This window comes from Alosa sapidissima, chromosome 15, assembly GCF_018492685.1.
Source record: "Alosa sapidissima isolate fAloSap1 chromosome 15, fAloSap1.pri, whole genome shotgun sequence".
NCBI classification, from domain to species: domain Eukaryota; kingdom Metazoa; phylum Chordata; class Actinopteri; order Clupeiformes; family Clupeidae; genus Alosa; species Alosa sapidissima.
Genome location: NC_055971.1, coordinates 19,246,272 through 19,268,547, shown reverse-complemented (window position 1 = coordinate 19,268,547; position 22,276 = coordinate 19,246,272). Strand labels below are relative to the sequence as shown.

At 46.0% G+C, this 22,276-nt stretch overlaps 1 protein-coding gene across 15 annotated transcripts in view; it reads left to right on the top strand.

The window, feature by feature from the left end:
- The window catches only part of gramd1bb (GRAM domain containing 1Bb), a 133,303-nt gene that overhangs the window by 100,358 nt on the left and 10,669 nt on the right, over positions 1–22,276 (top strand). For 6 of the 15 annotated variants that reach the window (XM_042062906.1, XM_042062904.1, XM_042062907.1 and 3 more), the window contains 12 exons: positions 3,622–3,835; positions 6,208–6,228; positions 11,825–11,845; positions 12,846–12,869; positions 18,434–18,518; positions 18,765–18,868; positions 19,064–19,159; positions 19,308–19,388; positions 19,547–19,662; positions 20,999–21,167; positions 21,489–21,681; positions 22,079–22,225. In XM_042062906.1, coding sequence (XP_041918840.1) covers positions 3,622–3,835; positions 6,208–6,228; positions 11,825–11,845; positions 12,846–12,869; positions 18,434–18,518; positions 18,765–18,868; positions 19,064–19,159; positions 19,308–19,388; positions 19,547–19,662; positions 20,999–21,167; positions 21,489–21,681; positions 22,079–22,225 — 1,271 coding nt within the window. Of the gene's footprint in view, positions 1–1,682; positions 2,622–3,621; positions 3,836–6,207; positions 6,229–8,815; positions 8,840–11,824; positions 11,846–12,845; positions 12,870–18,433; positions 18,519–18,764; positions 18,869–19,063; positions 19,160–19,307; positions 19,389–19,546; positions 19,663–20,998; positions 21,168–21,488; positions 21,682–22,078; positions 22,226–22,276 lie in introns of those variants that run through there. The other 9 variants (XM_042062913.1, XM_042062912.1, XM_042062914.1 and 6 more) reach the window with 8 other exon arrangements.

Genomic DNA, 22,276 nt, shown 5'->3' with positions numbered 1-22,276 from the left:
GTCAATGAAACCACTGGCTGTGTCAATGGCTACCGAACAGCTAATGCCTGTATCTTTTGCTCACTCTCTCCTTGCATGGGGTAGTGTTTCATGAAGCACTGTGAAGGGTAATAATCCCTCCTGGTCTTCCCTTGCTTGAGCAGTGCCTTGATCCTGAATCTGCTGTCTATATGTTTGTCCTTTCTGCACCTAAACCTCAGCATATTTATATCGACTAAGCAAGCACTGTAGGAGGCAGTCAAAGCTTGCACATTTTAGAGGTGTAGCGCATATTTTTCTGCTGCTTTGGTAATGTGTACTCACACTTTCTGTGAAGCAAATCTTCTCTATCAGAATCCTTCTAAGGTTTGAAAAATATTTGCCTCCAACAGCTAATTCCACCAAGGTTCCATTGGTTCCACCAAGGTTCCATTGGTTCCATACTGGAACTTGTAAGAGGAACCTTCTAGCATTCCTTTAATGGGCACACAGCTAAATGCATGCCAACACATGCATGCTGTGTCCACAGGGGCCTGCTGTGACGGAGCCGTACACCTGAGACCCCGTCCAGTGGGTGGCAGTAGTCTGTGATTTAAGCATGAGACGTGTGTAGAAGGGCAACAGCGATGTAACTGTAGAGTGGCACAGTTGTGCCCGTCGGGAACGAGATGATTGGCTGCACATGATGTAAGCGCTTGTGTAATGGTGGATAATGTGACCAGGTCAGGCCTGCGCAAAAAGGCACCCCGCAGGATCATTTACAGCCTTTGTTCTCCAGAGACCAGGTCAATACGAGCAGTTAGGTTAGCGAGGTCTGGAGGGCTGGAAAGTGAGTGTGTGTGTGTGTGTTGATGTGTGTGTGTGTGTGTGTGTGTGTGTGTGTGTGTGTGTGTGTGTGTGTGTGTGTGTGTGTGTGTGTGTGTGTGTGCTTTGAAGTGTGTATGTAAAGTGTGTGTGTGTGTGTGTGTGTGCAAACGCATGTTTGTGTGTCACCCACACATCAGAGGACACTCAGTCCAGATCGCTTGATAGCGCACATCTACTCTGTTCTAGGCCGTAGGCTCCTGTCTCCTGTGACCACCACACCACTGCATCTCTCAGAGTCCATTTTTGGTACAGCTGGGTATAGGACTAGGGTTGCCACCTGTCCAGGATTTTCCTGATTGTCCAGGATTTTCATGGTCTGTCCAGGAAAATAAAAATAAAAATCCTGGACACTGAATGCAAAATGTGTATTTCAGTTTAATTGAAGCGTGCCTACGTCCATAAACGTATGCATTGCCTTATTGGCTCTACAAAAATGACGTAGCATAACATGGGTGGTGGTGGTGGGGGCACGCACCGTGGAGGTTCATTAGAAATGGTAAGGTGGAGACGGAGAGTGTGTGGGACAAGGAGAGACAGAGAAAGGAAAGTTTATTCCACATAAGCAAAAAAGCAGAACTTAATTATGTATTCCCCCTTTTTTCTCAATACTGCCCCCAGGTGTCCACAACTAAAAACTGTTGAAAATATAACAAAATAATAAAGGTCTGCTATTAAATAAAGCAATTAACTAAACAAATAACTAGAAATTGTCATTCTTACTAATTTTAGCTATACAATTGTCGCTTAGAATGACGGTTTTTATCTTGGGTTAGATGTGCGAAAGGCGCCGTTGCTTACAAACAAAAAGGTCGATTGGATGGTCAAAATGTCCAGGATTTTTGTCAGACACAGGTGGCAACCCTATATAGGGCAGCTTAGAGGGGGTAACAAAGAGGGAGGCAAATACTTGCTTTCAAAGGACCCAGGAAATAAATATTCATAGTAATGCAGAAAAATAACTGCCTGAGGTAATTGTGTAAAAGTGTTTTCTGTTGCTGACTACAGTATGGAAAGTGTGATCATCCCATACGTCTGCTGTACATGAACTGTATACATCCGCAGAGGGAAGTAAAAAGTGTGTGTGTGTGTGTGTGTGCATGTATGTATGTGTGTGTGTGTGTGTGTGTGTGTGTGTGTGTGTTTGACTGTCCGTGGCACAGTAATCAGTGTCTCTCGGTGATTCCTGCAGGAGTGTGCAGTGTATTATTGGGTAGTGGGGGTAATTCTTCAAGCCTATTTGCAGTGACATAATGGGATTACCCACTGCTGTCATGTAAACACAGGGCGTGGCCAAGTAGACATTTTCAGGCTTGTGGGGCAAGTCCACATTAAGACTCTAAGACACTGTGCCTCTCTCTCTCGCTTGCTCTCGTTTAGGTAATGTGTTTGTCATGTTCCTGCGTCTATCCCCTCCAAGAATCAACATGGCGCACGCATAGCTTTTAGTTCTCGAATCATGTGAGTTCACATCACAAGGGGGACTCCGAGCCGTCTGGTTGTCGATACGATTCGAATGCTGTCGCGTCAGGGTCTGTCACGTCTGTCCAAATGAGTGTCATCAAATCGCCGCGTCCCTCCCGACGGCCGGAGGCCATGGACCCCGAGTTCACAGAGCAGCGGCGGAGGCGGCGGAGGCGTTTGAGTGGGGGCATGCTGATGAGTGACCTGCTGGTCCTCCAGTCCATGGGAGAGCACCCTACGCAGCCTGCCCCGCACCCACACTTCATGGCCTGGGACTTGCTCTTTCGCCAGTCCAGTATGACGCACCTGTATTCGTAAGTACCAGATTAGCAGACAGCGGAAGGCCCCGGGAGTTGTGGTGTCGTGCCGTGTGGTTATTTGTTGGGGGGGGGGGGTCGTGCGTGCGTGCGTGCGTGGGTGTCATTTTTACCGCAGGCACACTGAACAGTTTGTTGTGTCCCTTGAGATTGACATGGACGCTGGTAAATGGTTGATCTGATTGTTGGGCGATAGGGGGATTATTTATCTGAGCTTGACCTGTTCAGTCCAGTGGACAAGATTCAGAGTAAAACACTTACAGCTGAGATGGAACATGGCTGGATAAAAACACTGCATTTTTTCAACATATGTTAGATCTGCTACAGCAAGGGTGTTTCGTGTGAGTGTGGGGAGAATAACATTGTTTGCATGACTCCACATATTTGTCTAGAAGTCACTTAATCATATGTTGCATTTGGTGAGAAGCCCCAAATGATGGTTCCTCACAGGCTCGTGTGGTTGCCATGGTTTCTCTGCGAATGCCATCGACCCTGAGCTGGCGCTGTGCTGTTTGACTTTCTGGCAACGTGCGGAAGTAGTTTCAGCCACCATTTTGACAGATGCCAGTCTGTTGTGGATCTAATGCGCATGATGTAGTAAGCCAAAGGTGTGTAGAACGTAGAGAAGCAGAGAACACTATGGAATAGCAGTCTTCTGTGTCTCATGGAGATGATCCAAAGCAGAGAAGCAAAAATAAAAACCTGTCCCCTATGAATTTAGCCCCCCCACACACATACACACACACACACACACACACACACACACACACACACACACACACCTTGAGGTGTTAGTTGATCTGAGAGTACCATGTTATTAATATGAAACCTGTTCATTAATAGCCATTTTTTTCTTTTTCTTCCTTTCTTACCTTCTCATCTGCCTTGATCTCTCTGCTCCCTTCTGCTCTCTTCTCTCCTTCACTCGCTCTCTTTCCCTCTCCTCTCTTTCTCTCTCTCTCTCTCTCTCTCTCTCTCTCTCTCTCTCTCTCTCCAGCACTGCCAGTAACTCAAACCGGAGCACGCCCGCCTGCTCACCCGTCCTGCGCAAACGCTCCCGTTCGCCGACGCCCCAGGGCCTGGAGGTGGACGCCGCCATGGTGGAGAAGGGTTCGGACCAGTCTTCGGACAAATCTCCGTCCACCCCGGAGCAGCTGGTGCAGCGCACCTGCTCTGTGCAGACGGCTCGCAGCAGTGGCAAGAACTCCAAGGTGAGCCCTCGCCAAGCGGACTCTAGAACCCCCAGCACCCCATTCTCCAGACCATCAACATCACCCCCACCCCCCCCACCCCCGTCTGATGCTGAACTTCAGTTTCTTCTCCCCCAAGTTACCCCTCCCACCACACCATACCCCTCCTCCTCCCCCTTCCTTTCCACTGGCTGCCTGGTTCCTCTCTCCTCCTACCCCCCTACCTCTTGCTGACCATGCAACAGCAGGCACCCACACCCCCCTCCTTCTACCCCATACCAGTCACCCTATCAGAGTATGCATTGAGTTGTTGGGAGAACTCACTCAGACGAGCCAGGTAGCCCAGGACCTGTTCAAGCCAGACGGAGCACCACAGGTTTACTGCCTCAGGGTACCAGTAACTGATTGCTGGACTTATAGGGAAGTATGTTCATTCATAGGTGTGTATTATATTGAAACTTTAACTTTGTGACTTGTTAAATGATTGTATGCAGTGTGTCAGCATTAGTAATGGTGACTTCTTACACTATACAGTACATTAACAGTAGGCTAGGCTAAGCTGCTACAAGGCTAGAGAATCCATTTTTGGACGTCTCATTTTTTGTTATAATAAATAATGTCCTTATTAGGCATGTACAATACCCAAACTATGTAGGGCATTGCTTTCAAAAGCTGAAAGGTGCAGTGTTGCTCTAATAGACCCTTTCAACAATAAAAACAAAAACAATGCTTGAACGTTCTATTTGGGCCCCAATCTACTTCCTCTGCATTAAGATAACATATGGAATGTTAAAAAGGAAGTCTTGTGGGGCCAACTATGATGCTGATAATGGAACTCTCTTGAAAGGGTCCATAGCCCTTTCAGACAGTAACTCACATTTAGTGTGGATCTTCCTGCCAGCGGTCAGTTCGATTTTTATAGTGACCCTCACGCCACCACACTCCATCCTCACAGGCACACACAGGGCTCACCAAGCCAAGAAATCCTCATCAACGACACGTTCGATTAGACAAGCCCGGAAAGAGAGAGAGGGATCGTGTGTCTGTGTGTGTGTGTGTGTGTGTGGGGGGGGGGGGGGGGGGGGTTGGGGGGGGGTCAGGCAGAGCAGGGGTGGACACTGGCCGACAGCTTTATTTAGCCAGTGATATGTGCTTGGCTGTAACAGCACCCTAACTGACGACTTTGTGTCCTAGTAATGAATAAATAACAAAAAACAAAACAGAAATAATACTTCTATTAGATACTTCTATTAGATATGATACTAGATTTTTGAAGAAATTGATTTAGGAATCTTCCAGGGTAGTAGGTGTTTCACTATACATAAAATAATATTTTCTTACAATTATGGATGCAATTATCCATATTAATACAATATTGAACTTCTTTATTTCCAAGTATTCTATGATGGTCAGTCCTTTAATGAATAAGCCATTTTATGTTGTTACGGTAGTATACATGTATGCATACTTTCTTTCTTTAGCTCTTCAGATGGGTCCACCTATTGGGGAGAGCTTAGAAGGAGCTGAGCCAAAGCTAAATTGCTAATGTCTGTATAGCAATTAGGGACCAGTACAGGAGACTGACATTATGTTGACATTTACAGTATGTGTCTCGATGTGTATGTGTGTGTGTGTGTGTGTGTGTGTGTGTGTGTGTGTGTGTGTGTGTGTGTGTGTGTGTGTGTGTGTGTGTGTGTGTGTGTGTGTGTACATGTGTTAATGTGCATCATGTTTATGTTTAAGGACCCCCACACAGTCTATGAAGTATTTTCCCTATAGACTCAAGGGTGCTCTCCAGGGAGTTAGAATTAAGGTCAAGAGCTTCTAATGAGGTTCCACACATCTGGACCGAGGCAGGCAGGGAGGGGGAAGAACAGTAGACCAATCACCACTGCTGAGACCAGCTATCACCTCTCTAGAAGTATAGCAGTCATGAACAGGGTTAACTTCATATTTCTATAACCTGTTTTTGTAGGAACAACACACACACTTTCTCTTTTTCTCTTGATCTCTCTCTCTCTCTTTCTTTTGCTGTCTTCCATTCATGGTTTTTCTTTCTTTTTTTACCTTTTCTCTCTCCTTCCTTCTCCTTCCTCCATGCCATTTATGTTCCCTTAAACTCTCCATTTGAAGTGCTTGTCCATCACCTGTTGCTTTGTGGTCATTGTCTCTCTCTATCTGTCTCTCTCTCTCCCTGTCTCTCTGCTAGTGCCTATACTGGCACACAGTGCTTTCGCTGATGTCATGTTTAAAATGTCTCTTGACCTGAAACTGACGTTTGGTTTTGTTCTTTTTAGCTGTTTCTCGTTTCTTGGCATTTTATGTTTTATTCTTGTTTTTTTGTTTGTTTTATTTTTCTTTTCTTTCTTTGTTCTTCTCCTGGTGCATGCTAGTCTCACAAGCGACTTTCCAAAGTAAGCATTTCTCTTTTCTGTTTCTTCACGCACAGCACTCGCCCACTCTCCCCCCCCCCCCCCCCCCCCCTTCCGTGACTTTTGTCTTGTGAGCTGTTACGTGACTCCTCCTTCTGCCCTGTGCCCTTTGCTATCCTTGACCCCTGACCTTTGACCTTGAAGCCCAGCATCCATTTCGTTGACGCCTTTTTTTGTGCCCTTGCACTGCCTGTTCCCTGATCCCAATCATCTACCTACAAACACAAACAAACACACCAACACAAGACTGATTGATTCATAGACCTGCGTATAGTGTAATCACATAAACATACATAAACACCCAAATAATCATAAACACACACACACAAACACACACACACACACAAACATACAAAACTTGTAATGTGCATATATATATATATATATATACATCTATCTCTGTGCTTGCTTCTTGAACTGTATGTCACTCTGGGTCTGCCTCTCCCCCTTCTAGTCTGTGTGCCTGTTGCCCCTACAGCCCTGCAGCCTGGAAACTAGCCTTCTACTGTGTCACAGATTCTTAGTGTGCGACAGCAGTGGCGGCAGACCTCCGTCTCTGAGGCCATCTCACGTGCCAGGCCTGCGCCACACGCTGTCGTCCACAGCCCATGCCCAGAGCTGTGCCAGTGGCGCCCATGCTAGCTAAAGACACTGATAAAGCCCAGTTTCCACGGTTCAGGCCTCTGTGTCGCTGCCAGAATAAAGAAGTACCATAACAGTGTGTGCCGGAGGGCCCTGTATCCACATGAACTTGTCACACACACACACAAACACACATACACACACAAGTGTAGGGCGCAATGAGGAGCTGAGAGGAGAGTGTGTAGTTAGCCTGCTTGTCGCTCTCCTCCTCGTCCTCCTCGTCTTCCTGCTCCTGCTCCTGCTCTGCCCCACGGTGCTAGCAGCTGTGACCGCAGGGGCCGGTGGAGCTTTAGCGGAGGGATTAGTGGAGCTAGCAAGGCAGGCCAGGCGGCCATGGCGAGGCCAGGGCGGGACAGCCTGCCCGGTGAGCGCCTGCCGGGGCCCTGGGTCACCACAGCGAGGAGCGGGCATGACATCACCGCTCCCTGCCCTGCCTGCCCCACACCGCTTCTGCCAAGTACTCCTCAGGAGGACGCACAGGAAGTACAGGCAACACGAGGGGACAAGAAGCTAACAACACATTGTGTGCTCCCTTTCACTGTTCCTCCCCTGTCTCTTTCTTCCTGCTTTATTTTACCCTCTCTCATTCTCTCTCAACTAACCTTGTTATTCACATTCAGTCCTGCTCCTGTGCACCTTTTCTCATCCTCCCTCTTTTTTCTCTCTCTATTTGTATTACTCATCTAGTCTCACCCATCTTGTCTCACCTATCTAGTCTCACCCATCTTGTCTCACCTATCTAGTCTCACCCATCTTGTATTACTCATCTAGTCTCACCCATCTTGTCTCACCTATCTAGTCTCACCCATCTTGTATTACTCATCTAGTCTCACCCATCTTGTCTCACCTATCTAGTCTCACCCATCTTGTCTTACTCATCTAGTCTCACCCATCTTGTCTTACTCATCTAGTCTCACCCATCTTGTCTCACCTATCTAGTCTCACCCATCTTGTCTCACCTATCTAGTCTCACCCATCTTGTCTTACTCATCTAGTCTCACCCATCTTGTCTCACCTATCTAGTCTCACCCATCTTGTCTTACTCATCTAGTCTCACCCATCTTGTCTCACCTATCTAGTCTCACCCATCTTGTCTCACTTATCTAGTCTCACCCATCTTGTCTCACCTATCTAGTCTCACCCATCTTGTCTTACTCATCTAGTCTCACCCATCTTGTCTCACCTATTTAGTCTCACCCATCTTGTCTCACTTATCTAGTCTCACCCATCTTGTCTCACCTATCTAGTCTCACCCATCTTGTCTTACCCATCTAGTCTCACCCATCTAGTCTTACCCATCTAGTCTCACCCACCTAATCTCACACATCTAGTCTCACCCATCTAATCTCACACATCTAATCTCACCCATCTCCTTTGCAGCAGATTGATGTGCTACATCTTGACATGCCACTCTAAGCTTGGCATCCAGTTCTGCTGCAGTGCAGAGGTTGCCTAGTTGTGGTGAGGCCAACAGAGATGTGGTCCCTGCACTAACTTCCTTCCTCTTGCCCTCCCTCTCCCTCTCAATGCTTTCCCAACCTGTTTGCATCTGGGCACAGAGAGACATCTACACAAACATGAACATTAAAAGAAACACAAAGGCTACACACACACATCCATGCACTTCTATGAGCATCCTCACACATGCGTGCGCACACACGCACACACACACACACACACACACAGAGAGAGAGAGAGAGAGAGACACACACACAAACACACACACAGAAAAAAATCTTTTCCAAACTCACTGCCCTTGAGAAAGGCTGGCTCCTAATAGAACACTATCCATGTGAGATTCCCATCTGCCGAAGCTGTTTGATGTACATCAGCTCATCTGTCTGTCTTCCTGTGTTCTTCCTCTGTGGCTTCTTGTCTGATTGGACTTGTAACACTCCATTATCTTTTGTTTTAATTTGTTTTCCAGTATGACAGGCTAAACCTCATCAAAGTAAGCACTTCATTTCATTTTTAGTTTCACCCCCTTGACCTCACACGCCCCCTCTGTTCCTGGTAGCCATAGCGGTGTCAGTACTGAGTGTGTTGTTGCTGTTGCTACAGTGGCCCTCTTTACTTGCTGTCCCCAGCCTTGTTGCCCACCCCCCCCCCCCCCCCCCCCGGCCCCCTCTCCCCTTGTCAGAAAGTGATAGATTTCAGTCAGACACATTTGTCATGCAGCCTCTAGTATAGAAGTCTATACAGTCAAATGTCAATGAATCAATATGGTGACAGAGGACATGACGTCCAGAAGCATGTCTAATGTGTTGGAGTGACAGAGGTGTCAGTGGGGACTCAATCACATGTATGACACACACACACACACACACACACACACATACACATACCGTTGTTTTGCTAAAGGGACAAACATGCAGTACTTTTGGTGACTGAAACTAGAACTCTTTTGCTTTCTATTAAAAATCTTTGTGGTAGCTGAAGTACCAATGATGATCCAGTTGTGTGGGTACCTACTCAAGTACCGTAAATGGCTCTTAGGGTGAGGCAGGGCAGGGCTGACAGAAATACTCAGTGATGGTTGCATCATATGGAATATACGCAGACATACATATTTGCTGATGCTGCTGCACATGATAATATATAGAATTATTTTTTTTTTGGTTATGCTATATATTTGTAACTTAATTAAGTTAATTAATTGTAACAGAGTTTCTTTAAACGATGTAACTGCAAAAACATCACCACTTATTATGATGCTAACTAGCATCACTACCATTCTGAAAATGCATGTCTTTCAGTCTTTCAGTAACTCTGAGTGTATTACACTGCCAACAGTGAAATGGTTACATACTACACAGTGTAGCTACATTTAGCTCCAAGATAGTCATTTTAGGTCATAATTTCTACAGACGACCTTAAAACAGTTCTAGTTGTAAAGTGGGTTTAATGAACCAGAGCTCGTTCTCCAGTTAATGTTGGTTCCCCTGTGGTCCAGGTCATGTTTAAAATATCTACAGAAAGAAGACTAGAGTTGCTGTGTGTGTGTGTGTGTGTGTGTGTGTGCTTGATCTTATTCAGAAGAGTAAGCCAGAGGGAATTCAGGACAGGACACATCTAATCTGTCAAAGAAATCCTACTTCTGTAGCTTCTCAGCTCCCTCTCTCTTTCTCAGTTCACTCTTTCTCCCTCTCTCTCTCTCTCTCTCCCCCTCAGTATGTATATATACTCTTTTGATCCCGCGAGGGAAATTTGGTCTCTGCATTTATCCCAATCCTTGAATTAGTGAAACACACAGAGAACACACAGTGAGGTGAAGCACACACTAATCCCAGCGCAATGAGCTACCTGCAACAACAGCAGCGCTCGGGGAGCAGTGAGGGGTTAGGTGCCTTGCTCAAGGGCACTTCAGCCGCAGCCCACTGGTCGGGGTTCGAACCAGCAACCCTCCGGTTACAAGTCCGAAGCGCTAACCAGTAGGCCACGGCTGCTATTTCTCTCCTTCTCTCCATCAATATATCTACCCGTCACTCCATGTCAAAGTCTCATTTATTTTACCATCAAATAAGTGCACACATATCCTATTTCTCTCTTCTTGTTTCCACGGTCACTTACTCACACACACACTCACACACTTACTCACACACACACATACACACACACACACTCACACATAGCCAGCCTGTTACAGCATTTCTTCTAAGTACTGTACACTTGAATAGTAAGCCCTGTCTCGCGCCCCTGTCAGCTCCAGATCAGATTAGCCTCCATTAAAGCTGTCACTCCCCCAAAGCCTTCCCAAAGACGGGGCCAGTGTGCCTGCACTCGCCTCCTCCACCACCTCCTCCATCACCTCCTCCTTCTCCTCCTCCTCCTCCTCCTCCACCTCCTCCTCTGGCCCTAGCTCTCTCCGTCACTCACCACCAGTGCCATGTGGGACTTATCCCCCGCACTGCTAGCCTCCATGTTTTATGTGCAGGCTCAACAGGCGGGCCTGTGCCCTGTGGCCATGGCTGATAATACCAACTCCTCAGTGAGGGTTGGTGGCTGGTGCTTGCCCTTTGTGTGCGGAGAGATATCAAGTCCGAAGGCGCCAGCAGGGGCAGTGAAAGGATTCTGGTCTAATCACGTTGTGACATTAGATGGGAACTTGGGGTTTGGAAAATGTGAAGATTCACTCTCAGGTGAATGGAAGGTGTAAATTAAGAGTGGTAGGGAAACCCTGGTGATAAGGAGACTGATTGTGTGGAATTTGTATTTACAGTGTATTAGTGGTCTAAGGGAAGGAGACAGTGTGATCAGTTGGATAGACATCAACACAGCCATCTGTGTTTTAAAAATAGCCGTGTCTTTTGAAACATGCTGGATATGGTGTCTCCATTGTAGAGCTTTATCATTGTGCTGCCCTCTGCTGTCAGCAAATGTAATTGTTTAAGTCATGGCGGCTGCAGGGATGACAGAGCAAAATCCATCATGAAGTCATCAGTGGCTCCACACGACTCTTTTTTGGGACATGATTGAAAAAGAAATAATAAAAAGCAGAAATTAGATCAAATGCAGAAATACACACTCATAAAACAACACACACATAATAGAAATAGCATACATACAAATGCATCACTTGTACTGACCTAGAAAAAGTGGGTATGGAGATATTTTTAATCCATCCTATCCTGGATTAAGGGGAATCACTTGTAGTGAAGGTAGAGTGAGTAGTGCTCTCCTTCTGGGCTGAAATTAGACACCCCATGTCAGAACCCACCCCCACCCCACTCCACACACACACACACACCCTCTAAAAATACTACTGCGGATTAGAGTGGTGTTCCAGCTAGCCATGTGGTGTGGGAAGCTGACGTGGAGATGTGGGGGGGGGGCTGTGCCTGGTTTCTCTGAAGTGAAGTAACTTACCTCTCTGCTCTCTCCTGTCTGTCTGTCTGTCTGTCTGTCCTCCTGCCTGCCTGCCTGCTGCACCCCGCAGAAGAGCCAGAGCTGGTACAACGTAAGTCACATATTCTTATATTCTTCTATCTGAGTGTGCTGAGTGTGTGTGTGTGTGTGTGTGTGTGTGTGTGTGTGTGTGTGTGTGTGTGTGTGATTGTGTGTGTTCATTTTCCATTAGTTACCACTGAGTGTCAGCACTGTGACATCCTCACAGATGCCTTGTGGCAGATGGACAGTCCTTGTGCTGTCCTGTTGTTTCAATGTCAAGGCCACTGTGGACATTATCCAGTCTAGCTAGTGACTGATTAATAGTTCCTAAAAGAAGCGAGTTGACTTTGAGTGTGTTGCAGGACACACAGCTTAACACACACACACACATTGTTCCTTATATCGATTGAGTAGATGCAGCCCTGGAATTGGATAGGGCAAAGTACAGTACAGTATGTACACCTATATTCTAACTTGACCAATTTTAAATCCGACCGATTTTATTGTAATAATAATTATTATTGCTACTATACAGTATTGTAAAGTAGGCTTGGGAAAAATGTACTCCAAGTATCAAAGTTCTACCACAAGGGGGCATGCTGGCTGTTTTTTGGGCCATGAACATCAACATTTGCAGTTGATGAATCTCCATAGCATAATATTAAACAAGAAATATACTGTTTGTGCCGTGTTTGTGCAAAAAATGTTTGTGAATCATTATTAGCGGAGGACTGGGGGTTTAATTCCTTAGCATTAGTTAGCATACTAGTAGTGTGTGTGTGTGTGTGTGTGTGTGTGTGTGTGTGTGTGTGTGTGTGTGTGTGTGTGTGGTATGTCCACACATCTCAGAATACCTCTGTTAATGATCCCTGTGCCAAAGTCACACCCTACCTGGAACAACTCGGCTCCTATGGCAGTGTGTGTGTGTGTGTGTGTGTGTGTGGCTATGAAGTATCCTTATGTGCTTTTCCTTTATGTTATTGGGGTCTTCATCCTTTTCCTTTTCTTTATTGTTTTATATTTGTTTGTTTGTTTGTTTTTGTCTGTACTCCTTCTTTCTCTCCCCTTAGCATGAAAGACAGCACATCCTGAGAGTAAGCATGTCTTGTATTCTTGTAACTCCTTGATTATCCCCCTCTTCTCTCTGATTTATCTCCTTCCTCTTAAGGCCCCAGTCTCTCCACGGGGTCTACTCATTTCTTCAGACGGCTCCTTGTTTCCACCTGATGGCAAGTTTTTTGGGAGAGAAGCTGGCCTTGGATCAGTTACGTTTGGCAGCTATTATTTAAAAAATGGCAGATTTTACATGGTCCTATCGCCTCAGAATTGGCTAGCGTTTGATTAGCATTCTTAGCATCCAACATCACAGTTGCCTCAAAATTCTGCCTCTGTGGTGCGGCTCTCACAACCACAGACTCAATGCCAAAGCAGGTGACAACAAGTGGGTTCGGAACCAATGCATCGTTATGCAAACGTAACTTGACTAACTGTGATACAAATCTCAGGAATCTAAGCTACTAGCATGTTAGCGTCAGTACTGTCACTCATCACTGCTCCAGACTACTGTGTGTGGTCTTCCATCCACATTCACTGTCAGTGGGGGAATTCTGCTGTGGTTGAAACCCATTTGCATGAAATGGAGGCATTTGCCTGCTGAAGGGAGTCTGCGCTACCACTATGCAGAGAAAGGCATGGCCCTGTGTCTATCCTGTGAAAATACCACTGACACCATCCTGAGTCCTGAGTGAGCAAAATGTGGTTATATGTGCTCATGTGGTTCTAAGAGGAAGGACAGCCTGTTCATAGCTTTCAATGGGTCATTGTGTACAAAATAGGTTAAGATTGGTTTAGTTGCTAGGATGGTGTGTGTGTGTGTGTGTGTGTGTGTGTGTGTGTGTGTGTGTGTGTGTGTGTGTGTGTGTGTGTGTGTATGTGTGTGTGTGTGTGTGGCGATGATGACCTCCCATGGCCCTGAGTGCGCTATGATTAAAGCACATCCGTCCATAAGTGAGATCTGAGCCAAACCCCAGGAGAGAAATGGACACATCAGTCACTGGGACCCCCACTAACACCTTAGCTAACTTAGCAAATGTTAACAGCCAATGCTAATACATATTTTTACCGAGCTATCAAGTGCTATCAAAGCTGATTCACTAACAATAGCTTCTGTGTTAGTTTGACGCAAACTGTAAAATGTGTTGTTATCACTATATGTGTGCTTCTTAATGCATGGAGCACAGAGCTGCAAAAAAAGGATGCGGTCTGTCACACAGAAACAATAGTGTGAAATGGAAAGGGACAGCGAGATGGAAAAAATAGGAGAAATGGTACAGAGAAGGACTAAAAACCAGAAAAGAGATAAACAGTGTTTGGGAGAGGTGCGGCTGTTGACTGTTGGAGGAGTGCTGCAGTACAAAAGAGCCACTGTGTGTGTGTGTGTGTGTGTGTGTGTGTGTGTGTGTGTGGCAGATGAAAGGCAGTGAGAAGCAGCCGGTCAGCGAGGGCCCAAGAGCAGTGGCCCCTCCATGCAAACTAACACACACACACACATAGAGAGAGAGAGAGAGATACACACAAACACACACACACACACACACACACACACACATAAATTAAATCAGAGAGAGAGAGAGAGAGAAAGAGAGACAAACAAACGCACACACATAGAGAGAGAGAGAGAGAGACACACACACACACAAACACAAACGCACACACACACGCACACACATACACACACACAGAAGAATAACCCTAGTGTGGGGACACTCATTCTCTATGAGGAGGCTGTTGTGATTTCACACCCCCACCTCCCTCATTCCCCTGTTAACCCTGAAGACAAGACACACTTGGTTAGATTGGAGAATCTCTCCACGCAGTCCAAATGCCACCGTACTGGACCTCCGTGACCTCACTGCTGAATGCATATTAAGATAAAAGTGCTATTAAATGCTGATGAGGAAGCTGATGAGGAAGCCTGTGGAAAGGAATCAGACTTCCTTAGTCACACACCTACTGTATATGCATACCATGACATCCAAACAAGCACCTCATTACACACACACATACTCAAACACACACACACTCACACATACGCACTCACACATACGCACACACACTTTGGTTGTCACTGTCACCATTTGCACAGGTGATGAGCAGCCCCACCCTTTGAGTGGCGGTGCCAGTCACCAGCGTCTCTCGGTGTTTGCTGAAGTGGTTAATGTATAACCCCTTCATCACGTCTCGTCCATGTCACAGTGAGACATGTTTCGACCGCACTGACACAGGCACCTATTGTACTGAGTTAAAGAGGCCCTTCCTGAGCATGTTGCAATAAAGCCTCCTTTAGTCCCCCTGAAGCCTTCCTCCAGTGATGAGGCAAGCATGTTGTTCCTTTGATCAAACAGGTTTTTCATGGAACATTAAAGCTGTGCAATTGCTGTGTTGAAAGTATGGTCTTTGCCATGTGCTTATTTGCCAGATGATAGATAGATAGAAAGATAGATAGATACTAGTGATTGCATTCACATTGCATTTATTTATTTATAAAATGAGGAATAACATTCAAGCTGCATTGCAAAGGAGATCTTAGGTCATAAGAAATACTACTATCAGAGAAGGAGAGTGCAGATGTTAAAGTACTAGCTAAAATCTAGTTGAAGTCAGGACTGTAGTGGAGGAAAAATGCAAGTAAACGCTGTTCGTCCACCACATTTCAGAAATAGAGTTTATCTACCTCTTATTAGAGTTTATCCACCTCTAAAAACTTTTAACATTCAAAAATAACACTGTATTATCCACATTCACATGTATGTAGTACACTCATCAACACTGTAGGAAACATGTAATACCCCTGGTATTGTTCTAAACATTGGACAAAAACCTCCACCATCATCAAACATGTTCTGAATGCCTTTTTCAAAAATCCAATACCGCATGGCACAGTTCACCTTACCGCGTAATCACAGAATTCATAGTTTACCCACGTCTTATTTTACCACTACAACCCTGGTTGAAGGAGATAGTGGTAGAGAGATAGAAGAAAGGAAGTGCCTGGTAAGTGTATGCTATGGTGTATTGGGGTGTTAGATGTGTTAGGAGAAACCAGACTCTCAGAAGAGTTGGGTCTTCAAGAGCTTCTTGAGGATAGTAATGGACACCCCCCCCCCCCCCCCCCCTGGTTGTTGTTCCACCAATGGGGAACTACGAATGAAAATAGTCAGGATTGCCGTGTTCACCATGCTGGACAGTAACATAAGCCTTTATGAAAGCATTTCATATCCAGGCATACAGACTTCCTGACTTTGTGTTGTTGTTACTTTTCCTGAAATGCAGTGACCTTTGCTTGACAGCGCTGTGGCCAAAAACTCTATTTGTTTGGTGTTATTGGTCTGCCATAATGGCATACAATAACTTAATTAGTTTATGTGATATGCTGGCCAGCTGGTCTGTGTAATAATCTGCCATTGGGCTTTTCTGATGGGTGTACCGTGTATGGTTAAGGGTGTGGAGAAAATAGATAAGGCTTAGACTTGAACATAGCATAAACATTCTCACTGAACAAGTGGGTGTGTGAATCCAAAATCAATGGCTAGATAAAGAGGAGTTAAGTGATATCTGGATTGCCAAACAACTTTCTGGGGAAACACCACAGATGTTATTTTTCCCTCACGAAGCTTTTCCCTCCTCCTGCCAAAGCGAGAATCATACAACCCTGACAAAAAGTCAGCCCACACAGAGTGGGGCGGAGAGAAGACCCCCAGGACTAAAGAACGTCAGGTCGTCCAAACTCTTCCCAGCGCTCTGCATTCCTGACCTGGGAAGCATGTGGAGAGCGAGCCGTCTCAGGCAACGGAGGGTCGCACAGCGATGAAGGCACTTGTTTGTGTCGAGATGTGACTGAGGGTTTTTCCGCTACTCTCTCACCTCTGCGCTTGTAATTCATTCACCTCATCACCCTGTGGGGGGGGGGGGGGGGGGCAGGCTGTGTGCTGAACTGAACTGAAGGGCTCTGTGGAGGATCATACAACTCCCCAGCAGAAAGGAGAGAAAGAGAGTGAGAGAGAGAGAGAGACTGAGAGAGAGGAGCAGGCAAGGAAAAACAGACGCCTCAATAATAAAGGATCTGTCAGGAGGGGTTACTAAAGGGCATTGGCCGGACAACTCCTCTCCAGTGAGGGTGTGTGTGTGTGTGGGGGGGGAGGGGGGTGGTGGTGAGAGAGAGAGAGAGAGAGAGGCAGGGATCATGAGGCTGTAGTCAGCAGGCTCCAACATTCAAACTGACAGTATCTGCTGTCTCAGACACACGCACAGCACAGAGCTCCGGGTCAGCAGTGGGAGGCTTCCACACATCCCTGTTCCGCAGCAGCAGCAGGAGCAGGAGCAGCTCAGCTCTTATCAGCCCCAGTGCAGTGGAGGAAGAAGAGGAAGAGGAGGAGAAGTGCTTCCTTGGGGCAATGGACCCACCACAGGACTCGCTATCGGACTGGGAGGCCCTGCTCGAGCTGGACGAAGCCCTGGCAGGGTGGCTTCCACAGGGTTCAGTGTGGAGCGAAGAGTGGCTCTGGACCACGTATCAAGAGGACCCTGCGGATCGGAACCAGCAGTTGTACGACGACGATGACGACATCCCAGCCGTGAGTTTGTTTGTGACGGGAGAAGGAGGAGGAAGAGGAGGGTAAACAGGAAGGAAGTGGGAAGAGTGAAGCTTCTATCTCCTTCAGTTACTTTTAGTTTAGGTTCAGTCATATCAGTTATCATATGCAAAGAAAACCTCCAAATATTGGTGTTTGTCAGGGCTATTATCGACCACCATGAAGTCATTGTTTGTGTTGCATGGTTACAGCACTTTGGCAACAGACAGTTGCAGTGTTAGTCATCTGCCACTTACTTCCTCATCAGATGGATGTGTTTGGTTGAGGAAAATTTCAATAATTTTGATCTTCATTCTTGTTTACATATAACGTTACTATATATATGAATGTGGAGTATGGAATATGTATTTGCTGTTGTCTCTGGAATACATATTATGGCAACGTATCAAATACCCTTACAAAGCACATTGGGTAATACCCGGATATAAATGCAGTGGCACATACTCTATGGGGAGGCCAGATGAGGGCCAGATCTGGGCCGACTTCAGTCCATACTGGGCTGCCATGTGCGAGCCGTTTTTAAATGGCATGTGTGCTGAATGGGGCTTTGGAATGTGGAGAACTGCATTGCTGATGTCTAGCAACATGCCAGGCATCTCTACGAGACCACATTTGTAGGGATCAAATTTGACCCTTGGGGGATTTCCCCCCCATTTACCCTGGAGTTCATTTATTTATTCATTTGTTTGTTTGATTGTTTGTTTGTTCGCCTGCCTGTTGCCTGCCCTTGCTGTTTGCAGTCCACTCTGCCGTTTGCTGCATGTACTAACGTTACCCAAGCAAGCCAGTCCGTTCCTCCTGAGGGGCTCACCACAGGTGGACAGACACTACATCTCCATTAGAACGCTTACAGCGGTGACTGTGTGCATGTGCGTATGTGTGCCTGAGAGATTACGGCCGAAACGGTCAAAAGAGGGCAGTAGGGATGGTGTCCAGTGTGGACCAGGTCAGATATATATATATTTGCCTGTCCTGTTTCTCAGTACCTCTCTGTCCCTCTCTAACAGGTCTTGAGCCCTACGTATAAACAGCGTAATGAGGACTTCAGGAAGCTCTTCAAACAGCTGCCCGACACCGAGCGGCTCATCGTGGGTAAGGCACCAGAGCGGCAGGAGCAAAGGCTGGGGAGAGGCTGCCTGAATTAGTAAATTTCCACTCCTAAGAAAGATGTCTAAACTGTGCTGCTTGAGTTAACTTATCTATACACTCAATCTCTTACATTGTAGAAATGTGTTGATAATTATTCACAGGCAACGGTGAATTTAGTGAATTTATAATTTTCTCTCTCTCTCTCTCTCTCTCTCTTTCTATGTCTGGATGTGTGTGTGTGTCTTGTAGACTACTCCTGTGCTCTGCAGCGTGACATTCTGCTGCAGGGTCGACTCTACCTCTCGGAAAACTGGATCTGTTTCTATAGTAACATCTTTCGCTGGGAGACACTGGTACGGCTTCTCACGACCCTTATCTCTGTGTCTTAACCTTGTCTACTCTACAAGACATGTCTAATGTCAAATGTCAAACAACAGATGAACCACAGGTTTTATTTACTTTCCAAGTGTGTAGTATTGTGTGTAACCATGTGTGTGTGTGTGTGTGTATGTGTGTGTGTGTGTGTGTGTGTTTGTGTGTGTGTGTAGCTGACAGTGCGTCTTAAGGACGTTTGCTCCATGACAAAGGAGAAGACGGCGCGTTTGATCCCCAATGCCGTTCAGGTGTGCACGGACACTGAGAAGGTAAGGCTCCTCTGTGCGTCCCTGTCGTGATGCCGACCATTTCTCCATTTCTCCACAGTGACATACCTGCCTTCAGTGCACTATGCACTTCTGTACTCTGGGTTCCCCTCCTCTCCCCCCGCCTGACCTCCATCTTTGTCGTCCGCAGCACTTTTTCACCTCGTTTGGGGCACGGGACAGGACCTACATGATGATGTTCAGGCTCTGGCAGAATGCCCTGCTGGAGAAGGTGAGAGAACAGCGACTCCCAAGAGCAGACTAAAGGAGTTTTATGAAGTCAGAGTTTTATTAAGTTTTGTCAGTTGAAATAAGTCATATTAATGTTAATAAAGACTTTGGTGGCTTGAAACTTCATTTTAATGGTCACTCTATGTCTCCTCCTTGTAGCCCCTCTGTCCCAAAGAGCTGTGGCACTTTGTCCATCAGTGCTATGGCAACGAGCTTGGCCTCACCAGTGATGATGAGGACTACGTTCCCCCTGACAACGACTTCAACACCATGGGGTGAGACATCTACAGTAGCAACACAGCTGTGCTACAGTAATTTTATGACTGTGTAACAGGAAGTTCTCATGGTGATAATAATAGTTTCCTCTTGCCTTATAGAGAATCGCATCAGATAAAGTTCCTTGTATTCACACTTTCAGAAACATACCACCCAAACACACACACACACACACATACGCACACACACACACACACACACGCACACACACACACACACGCACACACACACACACACACACACGCACGCACACACACGCACACGCACACACACACACACACACACACACACACACACACACACACACACCATCACGCTGATTTGAAGTTACCTATATAATAACTACCAGTGAGCCGCAGTCTCCGCAGCACTTCCCATTTTGACACTACAATAGACACAAAAAGTGCATCCAAATTCACCCATTCTTCTCTGTTGAACTACTGGAGAAGTACTCATAACACAGATATCACATGAAAGAGCCTTTTCTTAGCTTTTAAATGGTGCTAGTTAGCCACTATTTGCTGTGATAAACTGTTCGTGATAAAAAATAACTTACAATTTTCAAGAAATGTAGCCTAATCATTATTCTCTGTGCCCATCTCCACACTCAATCATCTCGGTGGAATATCTCACGAACTCCTCACGCAACACATGACAAACCATATATCAGAATAAACAGCAGACCAATTTTTGGGCTTTAAACATTTCTTAAAACTGAGCTGTGCCTACATTGCCCAGATATCTATAAATATTAAAATCAGATAATATACAGCTCATGGTTAAGAGTTTGTCAATGTAGCCTTAATGATTTATTTTCACAAAATGTTAAGCATGAATGTATTTAAGTTTCTTAAAACTGAACTGTGCTTAAATTGGTCAATGCATGATTTCATAACCAGCCATATAGAAAATAAATCTTAAATATAGCCTAGATATCTGCAAATATTAAAATTAGATGATGTAGGCTACACAGTATAGTTAGATCAAGTTGGATAGCTCCAGAACTCAGGCCAAAGGATTATCTTAGAGGAGCCACACCACTTTTATGACACTATGGTATGTGCATGGAGGACAGGCCAATTTTGAGTTCTGTCCAACATTGGTGGTAGGTTTAGAGAAAAATTCAGCACACATTAATCGTATCGCAATAATGCTGATAACGTAATCATTTATGTTATTATATACACAATATCACATTTTCATACTATATCTCTAGTGGCTGGTGAAAAAGTTGGGTGGCTGGTAGATTTTGGAATCCACCAGCCACAGTGGACAAAATATTTCCATCCCTGAAACACACACAGATGATTTATGCCCTTCTGTGATGGTCTACAGGTATTGTGAGGAGATCCCAGCCGAGGAGAACGAGATCAGCAATGACAACTCATCCAAGAGCAGCGGGGAGGCCAAGGCCGACGGCAGCCCCTTACCTACGCACAAGAAGTCCCTCTCCAACAGTGCCCTCCACCCTTCCAACACCAGCAGCAACGAGGCAGCCCTCTCAGTGAGTTCAGCCCTCAACCCACCAACACCTCAACAGTAGCAGCCATTTTAGAGGAAAAAAGATGGCAGTTAGTCAGACCTGTACTGCAGAGTGACAAAAGTACTTACTCTTCTGAATTCCAAAAATATTCAAATGGATTGAAGTATTGAAGCATTGTAGAAACCATATCTACTTAACTCAATGTAAAGTATTGATAACTAAGAGAAATCATTCTTAAAGTATACTATGAGTGTGTTTGGATTGCCTGTGCTCTATCCCTGCTTGTAAATGTGGTTATCTGGGCAGTGTTATAACTGCCGCCCCCTGTTGGCCTGTGTGCAGATCGACATGGCCCCCGAGGAGTACACGGACTGTCTGCCGGACGGAGAGCTGCTCGGAATCCCGGTGCTGGTCGACGATAGGAGCGGCGGGGAGATGGGGGCTGCCGTGCCCGTGCCGTCGCCCTCGCTGGACTTCAACGACAACGAGGACCTCCCCACTGAGCTCAGCGACTCCTCGGAGACGCACGACGAAGGTACGCCTCACACACTGTTGGTTTACTATCAAATAACTACACATAGCTCTGCAGTCTTAGCCCATGTCCTACTACTTGTGTTCACATTCACTCACTCACACACACACACACACGCACACACACACACACACACACACACACACAAACAAACACACACACACACACACACACACACACACACACACACACACATATACATATGCACTGATCATACACACATACACACAAGTCTGTCACCAGATTTCAGTAATACAAACGCCCTTTGTTGGTGAGAATAAAACACAATGAAAAATGATCTGTAATCATTTTTTTATGTGACAGCACTTTAATTGCAAGACAATAGAATGTGTGTGTGTGTGTGTGTCTCCAAGTATGTGATACATTTGCATGTTCTCAGCAGGAGAAGTGCAGGCGTTCCACGATGACCTGAACGGACGGCAGTACATTAACGAGGTGTACAATTTCAGCGTGGACAAGATGTACGACATCCTCTTCGCCGAGTCGCAGTTCATGAGTGACTGGATGGACCAGCGGCGTTTCACCGGTCAGTCCCAGCAGCGTTTAGTTTTTTTGCCCTGGGGTTGTTTATGCGCCG